We start from the raw sequence: 21,625 nt of genomic DNA on the forward strand, positions 1-21,625 counted from the left end.
AGTTTGTAGGAATGAAGACCTACCCTGGAGTCGCTGTCCAGGAGACAGCGGGAGGTGATGGTGTCCAGGAATGCCTCGTGCGCTGCGATGATGTGGTCCAAGTCCTGGGCCTGTTGCACTCTGTTCCAAAGCTCATCCCAGGAGCACTCAAGAACCTAAAAGGACAAGATGAGACTCTGGGAAGGCCTATTCTTCTCAAGGTAGCACCCATCATACCACCGAGCCACACTGCCCAGGGCAGAAAGCAGCTTACCTCAAAGGTAATGTAGTACTGCATTTGATGAATGAAGTGGACCATCTCGGAGGCCAGGATGTGACACTGGTGCAGAACCCCGGAGAACTCTGCAAGGGACAGAGCATCATGGGGGGGGTGCCCAACAACAGCACAGACCCCTGCCTGTATGCTGCCCTCTCATGAAGCCACAAGTCTTATTCCAGAATCCCAAGCAGGAAACAAGCTCTCCACCCACTTCTGTGCTTTAGCTAAAGGACCTGGCTACACAATCCAGGAGAAACATATTACTTTACCAAAGATAAAGCCTGAGGAGGAACAGCATGAAACAAGATACAATCATATTTAACAGATAAGTACGGAGCTAGGGAGACGGCTTGATGGCAGGAGTACTCGCTTTGCAAGCATATGGACATGATTTCAGATCCCCAGTACCCATGTAAAGGCTGGGCATGGCTGTGCATGCCAGAACTGGAGGGAGGGTCAGAGACAGGAAAATCTCAGGGGCTGGCTGAATGACAGCCTAGGGAGTGAGGTGCAAAGCGACAGAGAAGAACCCTAGATGTCCTCCTCTTCTGGTCTCTGTGCTTGGTCATGGGCTCAACACACAACTAAGTCTAAAAACTTATTTTATAGAAGTGAACATTGTGCATAAATAGAGCCTGATTTTATGACTTCTCTGTGACTGGTCCATCCACCACACACAGACTATTTACTTCCCCCTAGTCATCTGGAGACAGGAGAACTTGAGTGGGTAGCCTCAGGTGCTGTCCTAACTCAGTAGGAAGAAAACGCAGGGACTCCAGCGCTGGCAGCAAGAGGAAGCAGGAGAGGCCTCCCTAGGTTTCAGAGGGAGCAGAGCGGGACTGACTGAGCCTTCATTTTAGATTTATGACCTTCAGTTGATGTTTTAAGTGACCCATCTTGTGATGATGGGTCCTAAAAACAACAGCAGTCCCAACAAAGGAAGGGCCACTGTAGGGCTGTGGGTCCTAGAGAGAGCATGACATCAAAGACACACCTCAAGGGCTAGAGACCATGTGGCCCTGCTGTTCTGATGCAGTGGACACATTTAATCAAGAGAGAAAAGATGGAAACATGATCCCAAGTTTAAAAGAAAATTAAAATTCTTCAACAGATAATTAACACAGCCCAGTGCATAAATATAAATCAGTGTATCCATATAGACTGTGCACATGCACGCAGGTAGTCACACGGGCATAAATATAAATCAGTGTGTCCATATAGACTGTGCACATGCACGCAGGTAGTCACACGAGCAGGCAGGGGCAAGTGTGACCCTAATGAATTTGATAAGGGGTTGAGGAAGCATGCTTCTAAAGTGATATGGAAAACACAGAAGGCAGATGTTGCTAACGGGCCGCCTACTGAGGGTTCACTCCAAGGGAGGGTTGGCACTACTGATACGCAGTGACCAACTTGACCCACATGAAGATACATAACCATTTCTTTCATGAGAAAGAAAAAAAAGGTATAAATCCTTGCTATGGGACAATGGTCTTGTACCCTGTAAAGATCTGTCTATTAAATCTACTGATTTAATAGAATGCTGATTGGCCAGTAGCCAGGCCGGAAGTACAGGCAGGGCGACCAGAACAGGAGAATTCTGGAAAGTGGAAAGGCTTAATCTGCAATCATCACCCAGATGCAGAGGATGCAGGATAAGAATGCCTCACTGATAAAAAGTACCAAGCCACATGGCTAACACAGACAAGAATTATGGGTTAATAAGATGTAAGAGCTAATTAATAAGAAGCCTGAACTAATAGGCCAACCAGTTTATGATTAATGTAGGCCTCTGTGTGTTTCTTTGGAACTGAACGACTGCATGATCAGGTGGGACAGAAACTTCTGTCAGCAAATCCTATATAACTCATGTTTGGCAATAACAAAAGACTCTTAAAATTTTTCAAGAGCCAGCAGGTAAAGGGGCTTTGTCACAATTCTAACACCCTGTGCTCAAGCCCTGAACCAACATGGGAGTAGTGTAGAAACAACTCCCCAGAGCTAGCCTGTCTTTTACACACACACACACACACACACACACACACACACACACACACACACATACACACACACACACCACAAATAAATAAATCCAAATAAAATGAAACAAGTGCTGTTTCGAGTTTTGTGCAGAGAGAACCTGCGGAGCCCTGAGTTACTCTTTGAAAGGAGAAGGCACTGACACAGTGTCCCTCAGGCAAGAGCCTGGGAGTAAGCAAACCAAAGCAGGATATTGCAAAACTGCCCTCTGGCCAAGACATGGACAGCACATCTTAAATCAGAGCAGCCTGTGATTATTGCAGACTCTCCCAGGCTGAGCCCACAAATAGCCCCTCGTGAACAAACTGCATGAGATTTATCAGCCCTTCCCTGGGACACACAAGCAATTACCAATTGCTGGGGAAGAAGGAAATTCTTTCATGGTTTAGCCACATGGAAATCACCCTTACTCCTATGAGTGATCCCAACTAAATTTACTGGATCACAGACCTGGAGTAGGGTGGAATTCTGCTGTTGCCTTCCCTATCTAGGCTGAATACAAACTCCTCAGAGAGTGTCAGGCACCAGGGGTTTTTGTGCAAAAGTTGTCAGCCCAAGGAATCTACAGGGACAGGCCCCAGGGTTCTTGCAGAGTTTCTCAGTACCCACATAATAGCTCATGACTGTCAGTAATGCCAATTTCAGGAGACCCAACACCCTCTTCTGGCTCTGAAGAGACCAGGCATACACACGATGCACATACAGGGTACACATAGCATATGCAGGGAAATACTCAGACGTCCTTCCCTGGGCTTACCTAGACCCTAGATAGACAGACTCATTCCTGGCTGTCTACTGCCCTCTAAAGGCTACTCGAAGATCTTCAGTGTCTTGCTCCAGGCAGACACTCCCTAAATCCAAGATTTCTTTTAAAATTCCTCCTCAACTTGCACTTCCCTGGTTATGCTGTTTAAGGTGGCTCAATCAAATACCTATCTGATTCATTTTCCAACACTTGGGATTTAAAAGGTTTTAGGAACCAGCATTTTTCTCCATGTCTTGTGTTCAACATCCAGTTGCCCTCATGTCCCTCTAACATCATTCGGACTGTGTGAATTAATTACAGGCAAGTGTCACTCACAAAGACAACAACTCACTGTTGAGCTCAAGCTGTGTGCAGTTCCGAGGACTTGTTTACAAATTTAGTCCTGCAACTGTAGGCAGTCAAACCCAAGGCAGGCAGAGAGCTGTCTCACTGCTGATCACAAGGACTCATCTGCCCACTAACATCAAGTTACTGGGACACAGGTTTGGAAGAGGAAGGCATCTAAGGTACCAACTTTGTAAGATGCATCATTATTAACTATATCACCACAAAGAAACAGCTGCCAAGCAGACCGGCCTGCGCTGCCCATCAGTCTGTAGGCCCAAGTGATTCCCAGTGCCTGCCCCTCTCCCTACAGGGATTGGTAATGCGCACTGCCCTCCTACAGCTCCATCCAGAACCACTGGGCCATCTTTCCAAAGGCAACCAACCAAGGTTATGGCTGACATACATGCAGGCAATGCAGTCACTGATGGCTGCAGCTCAGCAGCTTCAGACACCCTAAAGAGTGGAGACAGAGGAACAAGCTGACTTCGGAAGTGATAAAATGTGGTTAAGGAAAACGAATGGAATGAGTGCAGAAAGCTAACCCTTGGTTCTCAAGGTTTCTCAGCAGACGGTGAGCGGGCTTGGCCTCCCACCTTCCCTGTCTACTGCAGGCACAGGCTGAGCAATGAGCAGTGAGCAGCGGTGGCAAGTGAGGCTGTGACACAGGAGGAGGCTAACTCCTCGGCACCCATCCAACCTCTTGTCACCAAAGCTTCCTAGGATGCAGTGACCAGAAAACTGTCATCTATGCCTCCTTCCAAGTTCCTCCATGGCTTCTGCTCCTTCAAAGAATCTGGTCAGATGACCAGGACCTTATACTGCCAATTCCAGAGGACCCAACACCCTCTTCTGGTCTCTGTATGCACCAAGCACACATGGTGCACATACACAGACTCAGACACTCACACAGACATTTTCTCTTACTCTCTAATGAAGTCAAGACCCAATGCTCCAGCCCAAGGCCCAAGAGTGAGGTCTTTCAGTGCAGCTCCAAAAGAACGGTGGTGTGGCGGCACAGATGCAGCTGGGCCCCCCGCTTTACCTGGCATGTTCCTTAGGAGTTTCGCATTGCACATGTGTCCTTTCCGTATGTCCGTGAGGATGTACTCCATGCGCTTGGCCCTCCACAGGAAGTTAAACACTCTCAGGTAGTGGCTCATGCATTCTCGTGTGAACACCTACAGAGGCAAAAGACAGGGCGTGGCTCTTGTGCAAAGAATCTCCTAGTTCCAGGCCCTTGTCTTCCCATCATAGGCAAACACAGGACTCTAGCACGTTCTATGTGGTACAGAGGTAAGGCAGGCAGTGCACTTCAGAAGAACCACACTGCAACAACAGCCACCTGCTCTGCTCCCTCACAGGCCAGGCAGGCAGACTCTAACAGCAGCAACAGCTACGTGTATGCCAGTCTTGGAGCTGGGCAAGGGTGAGGGTAGTGTGACAGGAAGACAGATCACCAGGACTTTTCTTAACCCCCCGGTTGTCAAAACCAGGTTTCTCTGTCCTGGAACTCCCTATGTAGTCCAGGCCGGTCTCAAACTCAAGAGACTCGCCTGTCTCTGCCCCCAAAAGCTAACACATCCAGTTCTTTAAAATTATTTTATTCTTTATGTTTTGCCAACATGTATGTCTGTGCACCATGGGCATGCCTTGTGCCCCTGAAGGCCAGAAAAGGACATTGGATCCCCATGGCTATAGCTACAGATGGTTGTGAGCCACTGTCTGGGCACTGGGAGTAGAACGTGGGTCCTCTAGAAGAGCAGCAAGTGTTCCTAACCACTCAGCCAACTCTCTAGCCCTAACTCAACCAAACTTTAAACCAAGCCCCTATCAGTCTAAATGTGGACGCTTGACTGTAACCCCCAAATTCTAAAAGACACAGACAGAGGGCTCACTTGCTTTGGTGACGACAGTAGAGGCAAGCCCAGCAGTATCTCCATGCTGAGGTCATCATTACAGGCTTACTGACTCCGTCCTAATACCTCTTTCAGGTACCATGATGTAGCTGCCTAGGCAAGCACCTCAAGCCCACCTCCTGTCAGACCTTCCACGCTGGCTAGGTTTCACAAATCAAAATTCAGGCTATCCAGTCATACTTAAACATTAGGCAAACCTCACACAATTTAGTTCAAATAAGAGCCACCAGAGGCAGCCCATACATATACCCTCCGTCACAGCTGCCTCACGGACTCTGAAGCACTGGAAATGTCTTCAGCATTGGAAGAAGGTCATACTCTGCTCGGAGAGAGCTATGATATCAAAAACCCTTGCTTTGTCCATGCCTGTCCTCTGACTTTACCTGAGACCCTGCGGTGCTCAGCCTACCTTTTCTTCTCACCACTGGTCCATCTATACGCCATGCCAGGATGTCTCCTCCTGGACTTTATCCTTGTTCCTTACACTTGAGTGCACAGAACTCTAACTGCAAGCCAACTTATCTTGTGCCCTTCTGTGTACTTTGCACATCTAAGTCACAGGGACTCACTATTCATTCCCTCCTATGCCACTTAATGGCAGGCTCTGGAAAGCACTAGATGATGACAACGATGATGATGGTGGTGGTGGTGGTGATGGTGATGATGATGGTGGTGGTGATGGTGATGGTGATGATGATGATGGAGGACAAGGAAACAACTACACACAGGACTGACTGAAACTACTCTTAAGTAATTCAAAAATCAAACCCAAGAGTCTAGGGCATTATCTGTGTATCACTGGTTTCCTACACTATTAATTATCACTCTGTGATAACAGAGATTAAGCATGGCTGAGTTAGATGCTATGAGTCAATTACTGGATTCTTCTCTATATACACGATACATCATAAAGTGGTCTTTGAAGTACCTTATTCTCATTGATTTTAAAAATTCAGCTAAGCCATAATCTTTCAAGTACTGACTGTATAAAAGGAAGACACCCAGCTCTGACCCGGAAGCAAATGCCACCCATAACAGTTTTACCATCTGGCTACACTGCTCACCTAAGGGAGACTATGGTCCAGAAATACACCAAACTCCAGACTCCACATCTGCAGAGATCTCAGCAACGAGCACGTCTCTATCCTGTTCAGCGTGGGAACAAGCAGCCCTAATGAGGCCCTATTCCCAGCCTTCCTCACCAACCTCGGATGCTAGCACATAGCATGGCTCCAAGTCCTCCAAATCAGCCTCCTGCAGCTGGAATCAAGATTCCGTGACCTCACTACACTTAGATCTGGATGGACTTTACCACAAATAATTTGGGGCTCATGAAAAGCAAGGTCAACCAGAAATACTTCACATAGTTAATAAGCCGCATTTAGCTAATGTGTTCCTCAGTAACTTGGGTTGTGAATTTTACAATGTCCCAAATTAGACTTATCCAAAATTTCACTGACATTTTATATCTTAGAATTAAAGAAGCTAACATTGCTATTATACAAGATATAATTATATGATTGCTACAAGATATATTCCTACTATAATTAAATTCTGTTCAAAAATGACAACCACAATTAATGAGAATAGAACGGAAACAGGTAACACACAAATTAGCCAAGGGAAAAGCAGGAAAAAAAACTGTGTTTATAAAATAGGCTTCCCTTTTGTCTTTCATGTTTTTCTTTTAGCATGTGTGTATTATGGTTGTATGTGCACGCAGATGTCTTCAGTTGCATGTGTGTGTTCTATGGTTGTATGTGCACGCAGATATCTTCAATTGCATGTGTGTGTACTATGGGCACATGTGCATGCAGATGTCTTCAGTTGCATGTGTGTGCATTATGTATGGTTGTATGTGCACGCAGATGTCTTCAATTGCATGTGTGTGCATTATGGGTGCATGGGCAAGCAGATGTCTTCAATTGCTCTCCCCCTAGTATTGATTTAGTCTCTTGTTTGAACCCAGAGCTCACTAATTCAACTACTCCAACAATATCAGTTTATTCTGGTAACCTCCCATTTCTGCTTCCTATATGTGGCGATATTTTGTTTATGATCTAACAAGTAGAGCTTGCCTAAAGATCAGAGTGCAGAGCTGGATACTAGTTAGCCATATAAGCCAGGCAGTGGTGGCACATACCCTTAATCCCTTGGGAGTCACACACCTTTAATTCTAGTACTAGGAAAGTGGAGATAGGAAGGGATATGGCTGGGCAGAGAGAGAAATATAAGGCAGAAGGAGACAGGAACTCAAAGCATTCAGTCTGTGGATTCCTAGAAACAGGATCATCTGAAGATCGTCTTTGGTCTGAAGATTGAGTAGAGGTAAGAACTACTGGCTGAGAACCTGGAAACAACCTAAATGCCCCTTTGACCGAAGAATGGATAAGGAAAATGTGGTACATTTACACAATGGAGTACTACACAGCAGGAAAAAATAATGACATCTTAATATATGTGGGCAAATCAATGGATCTAGAAAACATCATATTGAGTGAGGTAACCTAGGTCCAGAATGACATATATAGTATGTACTCACTCATAAGTGGCTTCTAGACATAAAGCAAAGAAAAACCAGCCTACAATTCACAATCCCTGAGAACCTAGACAACAAAGAGGACCCTAAGAGAGACATACATGGATCTAATCTGCATGGGAAGTAGAAAAAGACAAGATCTGAGTAAATTGGGAACATGGGGATCATGGGAAAGGGTAGAAGAGGGGGGGAGAGACAGGGAGGGGAACAGAGAAACATATATCTCTCAATAAAATCCATTTAAAAAAAAAAGAACTAGTGGCTGACTGCTTAGCTTCTCTGATCTTTCAGTATCTACCCCTATGTCTGACTTGGGTTTTTATTATTGAGACCAATCAGAATTTGCACAACATCTATAACTGAAATTGCAGGAGGGCTTGGATGGGCACTCAGCATGAGAACTAAAGATCTGAGCTTCAGTCACCAAGCTTGTGCAGCAAATGCTTAACCCACTGAGCCATCTTCCTGGCCCTCCTTTTACATCTCAGTGACTTCTGGATAATATTATATCTGACAAACAATGTCTAATACTAGTTTGAGCAAGTGTGTTTGTGTACTAATATGCCTATAGTTATGGCAATAACTATAAATTTCACCACCCACAAACAGAAACACCAAAAGTCATGCAGGAGAGCACCCGTACACTTATTCCTGGCTGAGCTACCAAACAACCCCAGAGTCCTTTCTTCTTTCTCCATCTGGCAGCCCAGGCTGCTGTCACAAACAACACAGCTGACCTACGATTGATCTGTGGGCCAGAGAGAGCTGTCACAAATGCATCATTAAAAGAAAGCTGGGTATAAACTGTTCTTCTTCAGTCCTGCTAAAGCTGTATTCAGAACCCGGGTTTTAGCCGTACCCAGCACACGATGGAACACTGACAGGACACACCTGGACAACACTCCTCCCTCCTCATCACAGCCCTTCCACTTCCTTAACAACCAATGCAATTATCTTTACTACGGGGTCTTTGGCTCTGGGGCCTCAGATGGAACTCAGGACCTTACTCCTAAGTAAGTGCTCTAGCACTGAGCTACATCCTGGGCCTGGTTACTGTATCTTGCATGAAAGATCTTGTATGTATTATGAAAATACATAATGCACACAAACTAACAAAGCAGATAATATGAAGCCCTAAATAACTTGCTGAAATACCCCACAGTTCTGCACACTAACCACCACTTAGAGCAGTGCCCAGGACACAAGCCAAGGAAAAAGGCCAATATGTATACGGCGAAAGATTAAACTGAAGAATAGTTGTGCATTTAAACCAGTAGCTCTGACCTGATCAAAGCCAAATATGAGATTCATGAGTCAAAGAAACCGCCCTAACAGCTCGCGGGCCACAGTGGACACATGGCATTCTGTGGACATGATTTATCCCACAGAAGGGACAGTCATGAAGTCACTCTGCACCAAGCACTAGAGAGATGATTTTAGAGCCCAATCAGACCATGCTTAGCAAAGAGCCCCAACGGCAAATAGAAATACAATGTAGTTCCCCAGCATTTCAGACAGAGAAATGACTGGTGTCAGAGGTTCTGTGGTCAGGAGGATTGACTCAGTCCTAGAGACAGACATGTAAAGGCGAACCCTCAAGCTTCTGTGCTGCGATAGGAGAAGCGGCCCTTTTTCCTCCACACGGGTGAAAGAGCTATGAACAATGCGACAGCTATGGACTCATCAGCTTAAATCAATGCTAATATCAAATTTCATCTGAGAAGGAAAATGTAATTCCCCGAAAATATACTTTGTGCTTCCTTTCAAATTATCCTAAATTAGTTGCTACAGTCTAAGAATAATGGCATAAAATGAACAATGCATTTATTAAGCACTTGCTGAAATCTGTGACAGAACAAATGATATTTCTAAGAATTCTTAAACTAATAGAGCATTTCAGCTCTCATTAATAATTATCTGAAACAGTCCTGGCTGAAGCAACTCATTCAGTGGGTAAACCCTACCGGCACAATGACTTCGAACCTTGGTTTTTAGACAAGGAAGTCAGTTTGAAACAGTACAACGCCAGCAATCCAAACAGCTGTGAACATCCCACAAGTACACAGAATGCTCTTACGGTGGCGATCGGTCCATCAACGTGGTAATCCAGGCTGAAGACATCCCACCCGGTGTCACCTGGAGAGACCTAACAGTAATAAAACAAAACAACAAGTGACTGAAAGGCTTGTTCCTACTGCTGAAGAGCCTGTTAACTGTTCTAAGAAAAGGCGGTAAAGTAAAGGACGACAGAGATCTGCCTCCTCCTCAGCACCAGCACCCACAGTGGTCACATGTGCTCTGCGAACACCTCTGCGGCACCTCTGCGGACAACACCACACTGCCTCCTATCAGGCTCCAAACCCCCAAAGCCTGCATTTCAAGAAAAGCATGGGTTCTAGCAATGATGCAGTCAGTCAGTGAGGACTCTCATTCACAACCTCACCTCCACGCACAGCCCTTCTGTCACCACCTCCAGACACCAGTGATCTGAGGGTGGACGTGGCCCCTCATGACCATGGCTGACCATGCGTATCACCTCCAATTTACCATTAAGTGTGGTTCACTTCACTAAGCATCCATGATGTCGCCATGTTCTGTGGAACCTGTTTCATGCACAGCATCCAACTTGGGAGCTGTCCCCTTAGAAGGATGATGTGACTTAAGGAGAAGAACTAGCCGCCTCTAACACAGCGCAGAGCACACCCAGGATGCTTAGTTTCCGGGAACAACAAGACTTGTGCTTGACACAACAGGAAGATACTGGAGAGGAAACTGGACTCAAGTGCCCCACACATGCCCCTGACACCCTCACAAGCCCCCAGCATCTTCACCTGCCCCCGGCACCCTCGCATGCCCATGACAGCCTCACAAGCCCCTGGCACCCTCACCTGCCCACGACACCATCACAAGCCCATGACACCCTCACAAGCCCCTGGCACCCTCGCATGCTCACGACATCTTCACAAGCCCCCGGCACCCTCACAAGCCCCCGGCAGACTCACATACCTCCAGCAGCCTCACATCCAGCCTCCTAAGGATCTCTGGGCTGTCAAACTGAGCATTGGTGGCTCTAACAGCAGTTTCAAGAATCCCCGTCAAGTTATGTTGATATAAAGTCGTTGCTGGGCGAACAAGTTCTGGTCTTAAGAAACGTGTTCAAAATTAAAGTTATTGTTACTTGAATTTTTAAAACTTATGAATTAAAAAAGTAAAAGTTCAAAAACTGAGAAGACAAATGGGATGGGTAAATGTAGCTATAAACGCATTACGGTGCCTCCAGCAACCACCCTGTGGTCTCAGGCAGGTTTCTTAGGAGCCTTTTAAAGAGTATAGCTCCAAAACCCTGTGTTGCTCACTGTAAAGACAACCAAGCAAGCTGCTCTGAGCACACACACCACGATCTGGAATGCTTCACTGTCTTCTAAGGCTTCTTTTTCCCACCTCTGTGCTTAATAGCTATTAACATACCTTTAACAAACTCTCTATGTCTGGTTCATCAAAAAAAAAACCTTCATGACAGCAATTGCATATAGGGTTGTAGAAAGCACAGTTCTTCAAAATATTGAAAAACATTAATTTTTATTCAGCTTAGGCTGAAAGTACTTGCAATGCTATACATTTTGATGAAATTTTCAAATTATGACTGGCTTAAGGGTAGGATTAATATAACTTCCTATGAAGACCCAATGTCTACACAAGTACAGATATCACAGTTCCAAAGGGCCCAGGGGAGCCACACCATCACACTTCAGTGCTAAGGGCTGTGTTTACAAACATGAGGCGCCCACTCTTTTTTTTTTTTTTTTTGGTTTTTCGAGACAGGGTTTCTCTGTGATTTTGGAGCCTGTCCTGGAACTAGCTCTTGTAGACCAGGCTGGTCTCGAACTCACAGAGATCCGCCTGCCTCTGCCTCCCGAGTGCTGGGATTAAAGGCGTGCGCCACCACCGCCCGGCGAGGCGCCCACTCTTCTGATTAAGAGATGGCGATCATCTCAGGGGTGCCTATGCAGTGCTAGGCAGAGACAAGGGGAAAGCGGGAGAGAGTGGGGGTTCTCCCCTTACACTTAAATCACACCTCTGAGAAGACAGCACTGCCAGATGACGCTCCAGGAGGGGCAGAGAGGGCCCTGGGAAGAGGGCATCTGCAATGCTCTCCAGATGGCTAACTCTGTGCTGCCCTGCAAGGATGCCCATGAACCATGCACACCCACACTCCGTGCTGCCCGCACACATGTGCACCATGCACACCCACACTCTGTCCTGCCCGCACACATGTGCACCATGCACACTTACACTCCGTGCACCTCTACATGCACCTAGAGGACATCTTCCCTCTGAGAGCTCCTCGTCACACGCTCTAACTCTCCAGGAAGCTGCCTCACTTCTGCTGTGGAAATGCTCTGCTCTGACTGGGACTGCCAAGCATCCACACCAGGGACCAGCGCTAACTCAGGCGTTCCAGGTGAGCATCACCACACAAACTGTCAGGTTGATAAGACGGGACAGCTGGGGACCAGACCTCCACAGAAGTCAGATAAATCTAACTTCGAGGTCACAGGGCCAAAACATCTGCTTCACTAGCACAAGCAAGGTGTACCGGTAACTTGCTCCCTTTTCCTCCTAAGAGGGAAGTTTAATTGTGTATCCTAAAGGGAACACTGGTTCACGGCAAGTAACAACACCCCGCAAATGCCTCAGTGAAAACACTGCCCTGCTGTGACCACATGTGGCCCATTCATCAACAGCCCTGTCTGGAGCCCTGAGCTGCATCAGGTACGAATGCTCTGCAACAGGAAGAAGACAGCAGGGAGCATAGTGAGACAGGCAATGCTTTGTCAAGCTGCATAAAACACATCAACTAAAAGTCAATTTAAAATATGTAATTATCAAATGAGCTTCAAACTGAAGCCACAGTTAACTGTGACTACTGCCCAGCTCCACCCACTCAGGAAGCTACTATACATTCACGGTGCTCAGGGGGACATGGGGCGTGCCCATGAACTCAGCAAGACACACATCTGACGGTCTGCTGGCAACCAAAGAAGAAAGTAGGATTTAACTCACGAAAATAGTATCTATGTAGTTTGTTTTAAACAGAGTTTCTAAGAATTCAACTAATTTCCTCCTGAAGCCACTTATTCTTTTAAAGAAAAATCATCAGGTGTTTATCATGGTAAAGATACTGCATCCTTCAAAGATGGAGTTTCTTACTTTAACAAATCCATTAGGTGCCTTATGAAGTCTCCTTGGCCGAGAAGTAGGTACCGCCGCATGGCCTGCATGTGCTCCAGCAAGCTGTACTTCTTATTGAGGACATCCAGTAGATATTTGCTGGTTTCAAAATAAGCAGCATCAATTTTCCCTTGAAATGCGTTTTCTAAGTCTGTGACTAAATCTGCAGCTGTGAAGAACAAAAGGGAGAGGTACACACCCATGTATAACAAAGGGAGAGGTACACACCCATGTGTAACAAAGGGAGAGGTACACACCCATGTGTAACAAAGGGAGAGGTACACACCCATGTGTAACAAAGGGAGAGGTACACACCCATGTGTAACAAAGGGAGAGGTACACACCCATGTGTAACAAAGGGAGAGGTACACACCCATGTGTAACAAAGGGAGAGGTACACACCCATGTGTAACAAAGGGAGAGGTACACACCCATGTGTAACAAAGGGAGAGGTACACACCCATGTGTAACAAAGGGAGAGGTACACACCCATGTGTAACAAAGGGAGAGGTACACACCCATGTAACATGCGTCTTAACAAGGAACATAGTGCATACATGGACCCAGAGCCAGCCCATCTGTGTAGACCCCAGCCAGCCAGTCAGTGAAGGCAAAGTAGTCCTGAGACTGAAAGGCCAGCGTGCCCCTCACCAAGAGCAGATGCTGGCACCTGGCTTCACTGCCTGTAAGCCCAAGGACCACAGTGCAGGCTGTAACTAAAGTCAGTCTCACTAACTCCTTTCACAGCCACATCTGAGCATCAGAATCCCAATAGGACTAGGAGACTCCAGGAGACCACCTACACCTCTTGTATGTTCTAACATGATGAAAAGACCTTAACTCCAGCACTACAAACGGTCTTCCGACTCCTCTTCCATCTCTTAATCACAGGTATCTTCCCCCAAGTCGGCTCTGATCCCCCCCTTCTCCCAGGACTACACCAGAAGATAAATGGAAGTCTGCACATAAGCCACTTGCATGAGATGCTGTGGCTCTCAGGAACTGCACAGGCTGCCTCCTAACCCTAGAAGCCCTCAGAATGGCCTTGCCCTTAGCCGTCATGGAGAGACAGGTGCTCCCAAAATCTCTAAATTCTGCCCCAGCCTTTCGCTGGAGTTTTCATGCACCACTGCCAACACAGCATCTTATGCAAAGTAACAGAACCAAGATGGCAAGAGTACTGGGAGGCTGGAAATACCCTGAAAGGGGAACATGGAGGCTGAGTCAGGCAGCAAGGAGAAAAAATGAAGAGGGAAGAGGAGCAGATTTCTACCAGCTGACAGGGGAACCTATACAATGAAACCAACCTCTAAAGAAGCTGAGTCATGAGGCTAATACTGCCTTCCTGTTGGCTGTATTTATTCACTATCTTTTTATTATGAAGGAGAATAAAGCAATGCAAATTACTAAGGAGGAAATGGTCAACACTACTCCAATGCTAACTCCATATTTTAAAAAACTGAACACCCACAAAGCAATAGATTATTTCCCAGATGTACATATATGCTGTGTATAATCCAGGTAACCTATGGATGCTACGGAGTAAAGAGTTTTGAGCAACATGTCACCACCACCGGTGTCGCTACCACTGTCCCACAGCATCACAGCCACATCCCCATCCCTCCCAGCACCTGCACCTAGAGCCATACATACCATCACCAGGGGATTCTGCAGGCTTAGTCACAGCTATCATTTTTGTAGTTGGTGTCTGATCGTGACAAACTTGGTGCAAGAAATTTATTGACTTTCCTATCAAAAGGACCTAAAAAGGAAAATAAGCTGATTACCTTTATACAAAAGTTAGTGATCCAAACATTCAAATATTCATAAATTACATATTATTAGCTATTGATTTAAAAACACAAGACATGAGCACTGGATCTTTATCAAGTGAGTTCTTGGTGCTCAAGAAAACACACGGATAAACGTATTATCAGCACAATCCATTAGCAAGACACAAGAAAACTGCTCTAACTGGAACTTAGTTTGCTGTCACGTAGTTCACGTATTCTGAGTAATGACAACAGACAATGGCAAAGTGTCTTCCAGCCCAGCCCTACCTTTCTGGACTGGTCCATCGTCATGAAGGAAGGGATCATAGACTTTCTCAGTGTGTACTTGTCATGCCACAGACGGTCAGTTTTAACGGTTGGATCCGATGCCACAAAAAACTAAGAGTAAAGGAACACGGGGCATTAGAAATATTTATGAAAAAGATTAGCTACTAGTAACAAAAAAATATTATAATTTATTCTATAAGTAAGTTACTCGGACACCAGGAGTCCACTCATTTATACAACAAACTTGTTTGGCAAAGCATTCTGAACAGAAAGCTCTTGTAAGTTGATTATCTTCCCAGACATGTATAACCAAATTATAACAAAAACAAGCTGGGCCTTTCTGTGGAGACTTAGGAGCAAGTCTCAGCATGAGTACGAATGAAGCTTTCCCCAGAGCTCCAGGATCTGTGTCCTGAGGACTTCTGCCTATTGCGGAGTTCTGAACGTGGCCTCAACATGGAATTCAAGAGCATGCTTAGCACTCATGTCCAGTTGCCCTTGGTTTAAGAGCTCCTGACCTCCTCCATTCAGAGCGCCACATGCATGCGGAGTCAGCACTGTCTGAGCATGTGCGCAGCACACAAACTGCCACCTGCTGCAGTGCTCACAGCACACAGGAGCTCCTACGCAAAGGCTAACTACAACCAACTAGCCAAGGGCACTAGAGGAAGAGACTTTCTCACGTTACACTCATCTACCTCATCCAAGTCCCTGGTCATCTTCCCCTTCCTATATCCACATCGCAGGAAAGACTTTCTGTAGCAGAAGAAGATCCAGCTGCCACTCCTCCAATTTATCTACACTATAAAGATGCCACCTCCACTTCAGCCACAGGGTTTAGTACCACTGCTCTGATCCCTGCTACCTAGCTTTCTGGAAGCAGAACTGATGAGTGAGGGATGTTCAGTTTGTACGTATGATGCCACACACCCTCAAAGCCCATGCAGCTGGCACCCCCACCAGCAGGGTACCCTGCATGCTATACCCTTAGCTAAATAAAGTTTAGCATACTGCCATACTGCCAATTCCCTTTGGTGTTTTCCTCCTGTGAACTGCCTTTTCTGTCTTTAGCATACCCTTCTATTTCGATTTTTATTAGTACACAGATTCTTCAGGCATTATACATTTAAAATTGGGAATCACTGCATGTTACAAATTCAGCTTTCCAAAGCTGAACATTTCCCAGTGTTTGCAGTATGTTCCATGTTTTTTGTTTGTCCTATTCTGTTTGTTGTTGTTACAGCTTTGGGCTTCCTGACTCTCATACGATCTTCCCATTTTCAGATTACAGAAATATATGTTTACTATTATATTTTTACTGCTTTGCTATTTCTATCATTAGTTATTCTAAATAAAATATTATCTTTTATTAGTAAAATTTTTCCTTTATTTTATTTATTTATTTACTTACTTATGCCTATTGGTGTTTTACCATGGGATGTTTCAGATCCCCAGAAACTGGAGTTACAGACAGTTGTTAGCTGCCATGTGGGTGTCAAAAGTTGAACCCAGGTCTGGAAGAGCAGTCAGTGCTCTTAACAGCTGAGCCATCTCTCCAGCCCGGTAAAATCTTTTTTTATAGAAGTTTATTATATTTCTAACATGTTATTAAAATATCAGAGACTATCTGGGGTGGTGGTGCATGTCTTTAATGCTAGCAGCTGGGAGGCAGGTTTCTACAAGTATCGAGGCCAGCCTGGTCTACATAGTAAGATCCTGCCTCAAAAATAGACAAACAACCAATATAACTCAAAAACTTGAAACTATTAGATTCATTAGTTCTAACACTGGTTTTTCTTGGGCTTTCCATTTAGATAATCACACAATTGATGATTAAAGCCAGCTTTGTTGGAAAAAATTTCAAAAACCAAGTGAATATGTCAATAATCTATAATGATCATGCAATCATTAAAAATGAAGTCAATTACTAATTGTCACAGATCTCCAAGGACTTGAGGAAAACCACTAATCTTTCCAGGAAAAACAAAATGCAAATGTGCATTTACAAATACAGGTCAGACTAATAGCTAGCCAGGATTTCAAAGAACATTTTAAGAATTTGGCAAATAATTTAAAGGAAAAGACACTCATTGTCTATTTCTAAGAAAACATTATGTATGACATAATACACAGTCCAGTTGGAACCGAGTAAACACAAATATCACCCCTCATGATCAGATTACTAACAAAATCCCAACTCTCTGCTGGACGCATTTATAACTATCAGAACTTTTAAATTGCACATATAATTTGTAAATCAGAAAAACTTTAATAATTGATACCAGTTAAACATTCTGTTGTTTTTAAAGATAGCATTATTCTCCCAGAGCAATTAACAGTTTTTCTTCTGTAGAAATCTGCTGCCAAGCTGTGTAACTGTGAGTGATGAGGAGGTCCCCGCTTGACTCTGTAGGCCAAGCTTACGAAGAAAGAGCCATTTGCTCCCAACTATCAAATCTACCTTACACCCTTTTACTGTATGTTACCTTTGCAACTGAAAATATACAGCCAAGGCACTCTGATGAGGTTACGGTGCAACACATACTGAAATTAACCCCAAGAGAAGCAAAAAAAGTTACAGGCCACCGTGAGCATCTCTCCCGTTACCATAGCTGTGCTGTGACTGCCCTTTGGCTTGTCATTCAATAGATTAGATTAACTGCATATAAATTATATTTCTCTGTTATTCACTTAAACACAGAGCTAGTTTTTTTTTTTTTTTTTTTTTTTTTTTAAATATTTATTTATTTGTTATGTATACAATATTCTGTCTGCGTGTATGCCTGAAGGCCAGAAGAGGGCACCAGATCTCATTACAGATGGTTGTGAGCCACCATGTGGTTGCCGGGAATTGAACTCAGGACCTTTGGAAGAGCAGGCAATGCTCTTAACCACTGAGCCATCTCTCCAGCCCCAGAGCTAGTTTTTATAGACAGCACACCAATCTATCCTGATAGCTGGAGTGCAGCTGGGTTTCTATCAGCATGAACAATAAGAAATTTTAATTTAAACCATAAAAAACTCCCAGGCAATTCAGTCATCTTCGGAAGTCATGCACACATTGCTTCATCTAGTGCACGGGAGCGTGCAGTCACTCTAGGAGCAGCTAGTGGTGAGCACAAAGGCTGCACTCCTCTTTAGAATATAATCAACCCTGTGAGACGTATATGGTGGCAGAGGAAAGAACCAAGGTCAGAATATAATTGCAATAAGCCTTCATTATATTGATGTATTTTCCCCTCAAGGTCCTTTAATTTCTCCCATTATGTCAAACACAGAAAGAATCCAGTGGGGGAAAAAAAAAACGTCATTGTACCTTGATTTCTCATTAACTGCTAGACAAATGTACACTCCCCACCCCAAAAACAGGAGCAAAGGGGACATTTTCTTAGCATGCGACTTAGTTCCTAGGAGTCCTATACATCAGCACAGACCACAGCAGCTCCCACACCAACATGCCTGCTATGGCAGTCAGGACTCCAAGTTAGTACTTAAGAGCTCACAGCACTTTCAACAGGGCACAATTCAGTCAGCTTCCCTGTGTCACAAAGGTCATGGACCAGGCAAACTTCAATTCTAGTATTTCAAAGGGCACCAGACTGGTCCTAGTCTGAACTTTATTCCTAAATATTTAATGTGTGAGATGATATTTTGTTTATACTTTAACAAATAAAGCTTGCAAAGCTTGCCTGAGATCAGAGTGTGGAGCGAGCCCTACTAGTTGGCCACAGAGGTCAGAGAGTGGTGGCACACATCTTTAATCCCAGCACTCAGGAGGTAGAGGCAGGTGGATCTCTGTGAGTTCAAGGTCACCCTGGGCTAAGTAAGATTGAATCTGTTTAAAAGAGAAACAGAGCCAAGGAATGGTGGCTTACAGCTTTAATCCCAGCACTAGGGAGCTGTAGACAGGAGTGATATGGCTGGGTGGAGAGAGGACTATAAGGCAGTAGGGACAGAAGCTCAGGATTCAGTCTGAGGACTTATCGAGACAGGACATTCCATTTGGTCTGAGGATTTCGTAGAGGTAAGAACTAGTAACTGGCTGCTCTGCTTCTTGGATCCTTCAGCGTTCCCTCCCTAATATCTGACTCCTAGCTTTATTATTAACACCAATTAGAAATCATGTTTGAGGCCGGGCGGTGGTGGCGCACGCCTTTAATCCCAGCACTCGGGAGGCAGGGGCAGGCGGATCTCTGTGAGTTCGAGACCAGCCTGGTCTACAAGAGCTAGTTCCAGGACAGGCTCCAAAACCACAGAGAAACTCTGTCTCGAAAAACCAAAAAAAAAAAAAAAAAAGAAATCATGTTTGATGCTAGTGTAGCTGTTTTGCCTCCTGTTTGCAGCATTTACTGAGTATAGAGAAACTCACGGGGTCTTTGTCACTGACTGACGGGGCCGCTAGTTTGAGAATCTTAGTATCAGACACAGGTGTACCCCCCTTCCCAATGCATGCTGGGCTTTTCTGTATGTTAAGATCATGTCATCTGGAATGAGGAAAATTTCTTTCTTTCTTTCTTTTCTACTCAACTGGATTCCTCTTCACTCCTGTCCTGCTAGCATGCAGCACAATGCCGAGCAGGAGTCACGATGGCGGATACCTTGTCTTGATCTTCATCCAGTGAGAAGGCAAATGGCCTCTTTCCACCCACGCATTAGCTGTTATTGCTCCAGAAAAAAAAGTTCCTGTCTGATCATGGTTCAGTATTTTATCACCAAATTGTGCTGGATGTTAGCAGATGATTCTCTAGCATCAACAGAGCAGACTGCTCCCACATTCTAACCATGGCTGTTACCCTGGTGGACTATGGCTCACACCTCTCTATTATGGGGATAACCCCCTTGCTATAAGACAGAATTTAAACATGCTCCTGGATTCTGTGTCCTGGTACTGAGTGGAAGCTTTCCACATCTATAGTCTAAGGGATGTGGTCACGTATTTGTCTTGTGTGGTGCTACAGTGGCCTCGTAAAACAGCCTCCATGTTCCTTCCTATTGTACTTCCTGATGTGCAAGAAGGGCCTGGTGGTGAATCTGTGCCGGACTCACCAAACAAGCACCACAGCATGGCCTTTCCCCAGGGATTCTCTCCATCGCTGACAGATCCACAGGCCTGCTGGAGGTCTGAGCACATTCCTGTTTCTCTGGAAATCCATCTGGGCAATTCTGCATTCTGGGAACACTCTCAGGTTTTACTTAAGTCTTTCCTTTCTCTATTTCTGAACGAGACCTTCACTGGCTAGAGAACTCCCAGTGATGGTTACTCCATGCTCCCGCCACCTCCTGGCCTTCTCACGGAAAGGCAGCTGCTGAGCTCAACAGCAAGCAGTGGAAGACGGTGCCCCTGTCTCTGGCTCTCTGCAGATCTGTTCTAACATGCCTCACTGCTCTCTGTGGACCTCCCGATAATCGACTAAACACGGATAAGTGATTTTGCTCATCAGCTCCATGCCACAGGCTCAAGCTGTCTTTCCCTCCCTTCCTTGTTCTCCCTGTCTGTCACGCTGGGGCAGCCTCATCTCACTTCCAGGAGAGGGTGTGTCTCTTCTCTGCTCAAGTCTGAGGTAGAGCAGTGGAGACAGCACATTGAAGAAAGGGAGGTCTCTGTCAGTCACGGTTCAGAGATGAGGCCCGCAGTGGTGGGCAACGTGCAGAGCAGAGGATGCCACCCTCCCTGGCTTTCTCTCTTCTCCTCTTGTTGAGTCTGGGCCCCCAGCCCACTCTGAGGTGCTGCTGCTCACACATCCTACAGACTAGTCCTCACTGGGCTCCTCTTCTCAGACACACCAGGTGGCTGCTCACCAGGCAGCCAGGGGTTTTAGCTCACAGGTTCTAGTTGGCTCCTTTATCAGTTCTCTTTGCTGAAGAAGCACTTCCTCTGCAGATAGTCCATACACCACACGAGATCCGTGACTGCACAGCTCACACAGATAGTCCACACACCACACGAGATCCGTGACTGCACAGTTCACACAGATAGTCCACACACCACACGAGATCCGTGACTGCCCAGTTCACACAGATAGTCCACACACCACACGAGATCCATGACTACCCAGCTCACACAGATAGTCCACACACCACACGAGATCCGTGACTGCCCAGTTCACACAGATAGTCCACACACCACACGAGATCCGTGACTGCACAGTTCACACAGATAGTCCACACACCACACGAGATCCGTGACTGCCCAGTTCACACAGATAGTCCACACACCACACGAGATCCGTGACTGCACAGCTCACACATGGCCACTCAGTCAGCACTTGAAGAAAGTAACTTCATAACCAAATTATAACTCACTTTGGCCATGCCAAGGAAGAATTAGCCTATGCAGGGACTAAAGAGGCAAAGTCCTCAAATTTTCATCACACAGTAATCAAATGCATAATGTAATTCTCTAAGCTACTGACTTTTAAGGAAAATCTTGCCAGAAGTGACTTAAAACTTAAATAAAAACTATTTATAGAATTTGCCAGACAATGA

At 45.4% G+C, this 21,625-nt stretch overlaps 1 protein-coding gene across 2 annotated transcripts in view; it reads right to left on the reverse strand.

The window, feature by feature from the left end:
• The window catches only part of Tubgcp3 (tubulin gamma complex component 3), a 54,129-nt gene that overhangs the window by 7,779 nt on the left and 24,725 nt on the right, over positions 1-21,625 (reverse strand). For both annotated transcript variants that reach the window (XM_075986169.1, XM_075986170.1), the window contains 8 exons: positions 15,140-15,250; positions 14,733-14,841; positions 13,059-13,248; positions 10,854-10,989; positions 9,925-9,993; positions 4,435-4,570; positions 254-342; positions 24-155 (listed from right to left, as the gene is read on the reverse strand). In XM_075986169.1, the coding sequence (XP_075842284.1) occupies positions 24-155; positions 254-342; positions 4,435-4,570; positions 9,925-9,993; positions 10,854-10,989; positions 13,059-13,248; positions 14,733-14,841; positions 15,140-15,250 (972 nt within the window). The remainder of the gene's footprint in view (positions 1-23; positions 156-253; positions 343-4,434; positions 4,571-9,924; positions 9,994-10,853; positions 10,990-13,058; positions 13,249-14,732; positions 14,842-15,139; positions 15,251-21,625) is intronic.

This window comes from Microtus pennsylvanicus, chromosome 9 (assembly GCF_037038515.1).
Source record: "Microtus pennsylvanicus isolate mMicPen1 chromosome 9, mMicPen1.hap1, whole genome shotgun sequence".
Taxonomy (NCBI): Eukaryota; Metazoa; Chordata; class Mammalia; order Rodentia; family Cricetidae; genus Microtus; species Microtus pennsylvanicus.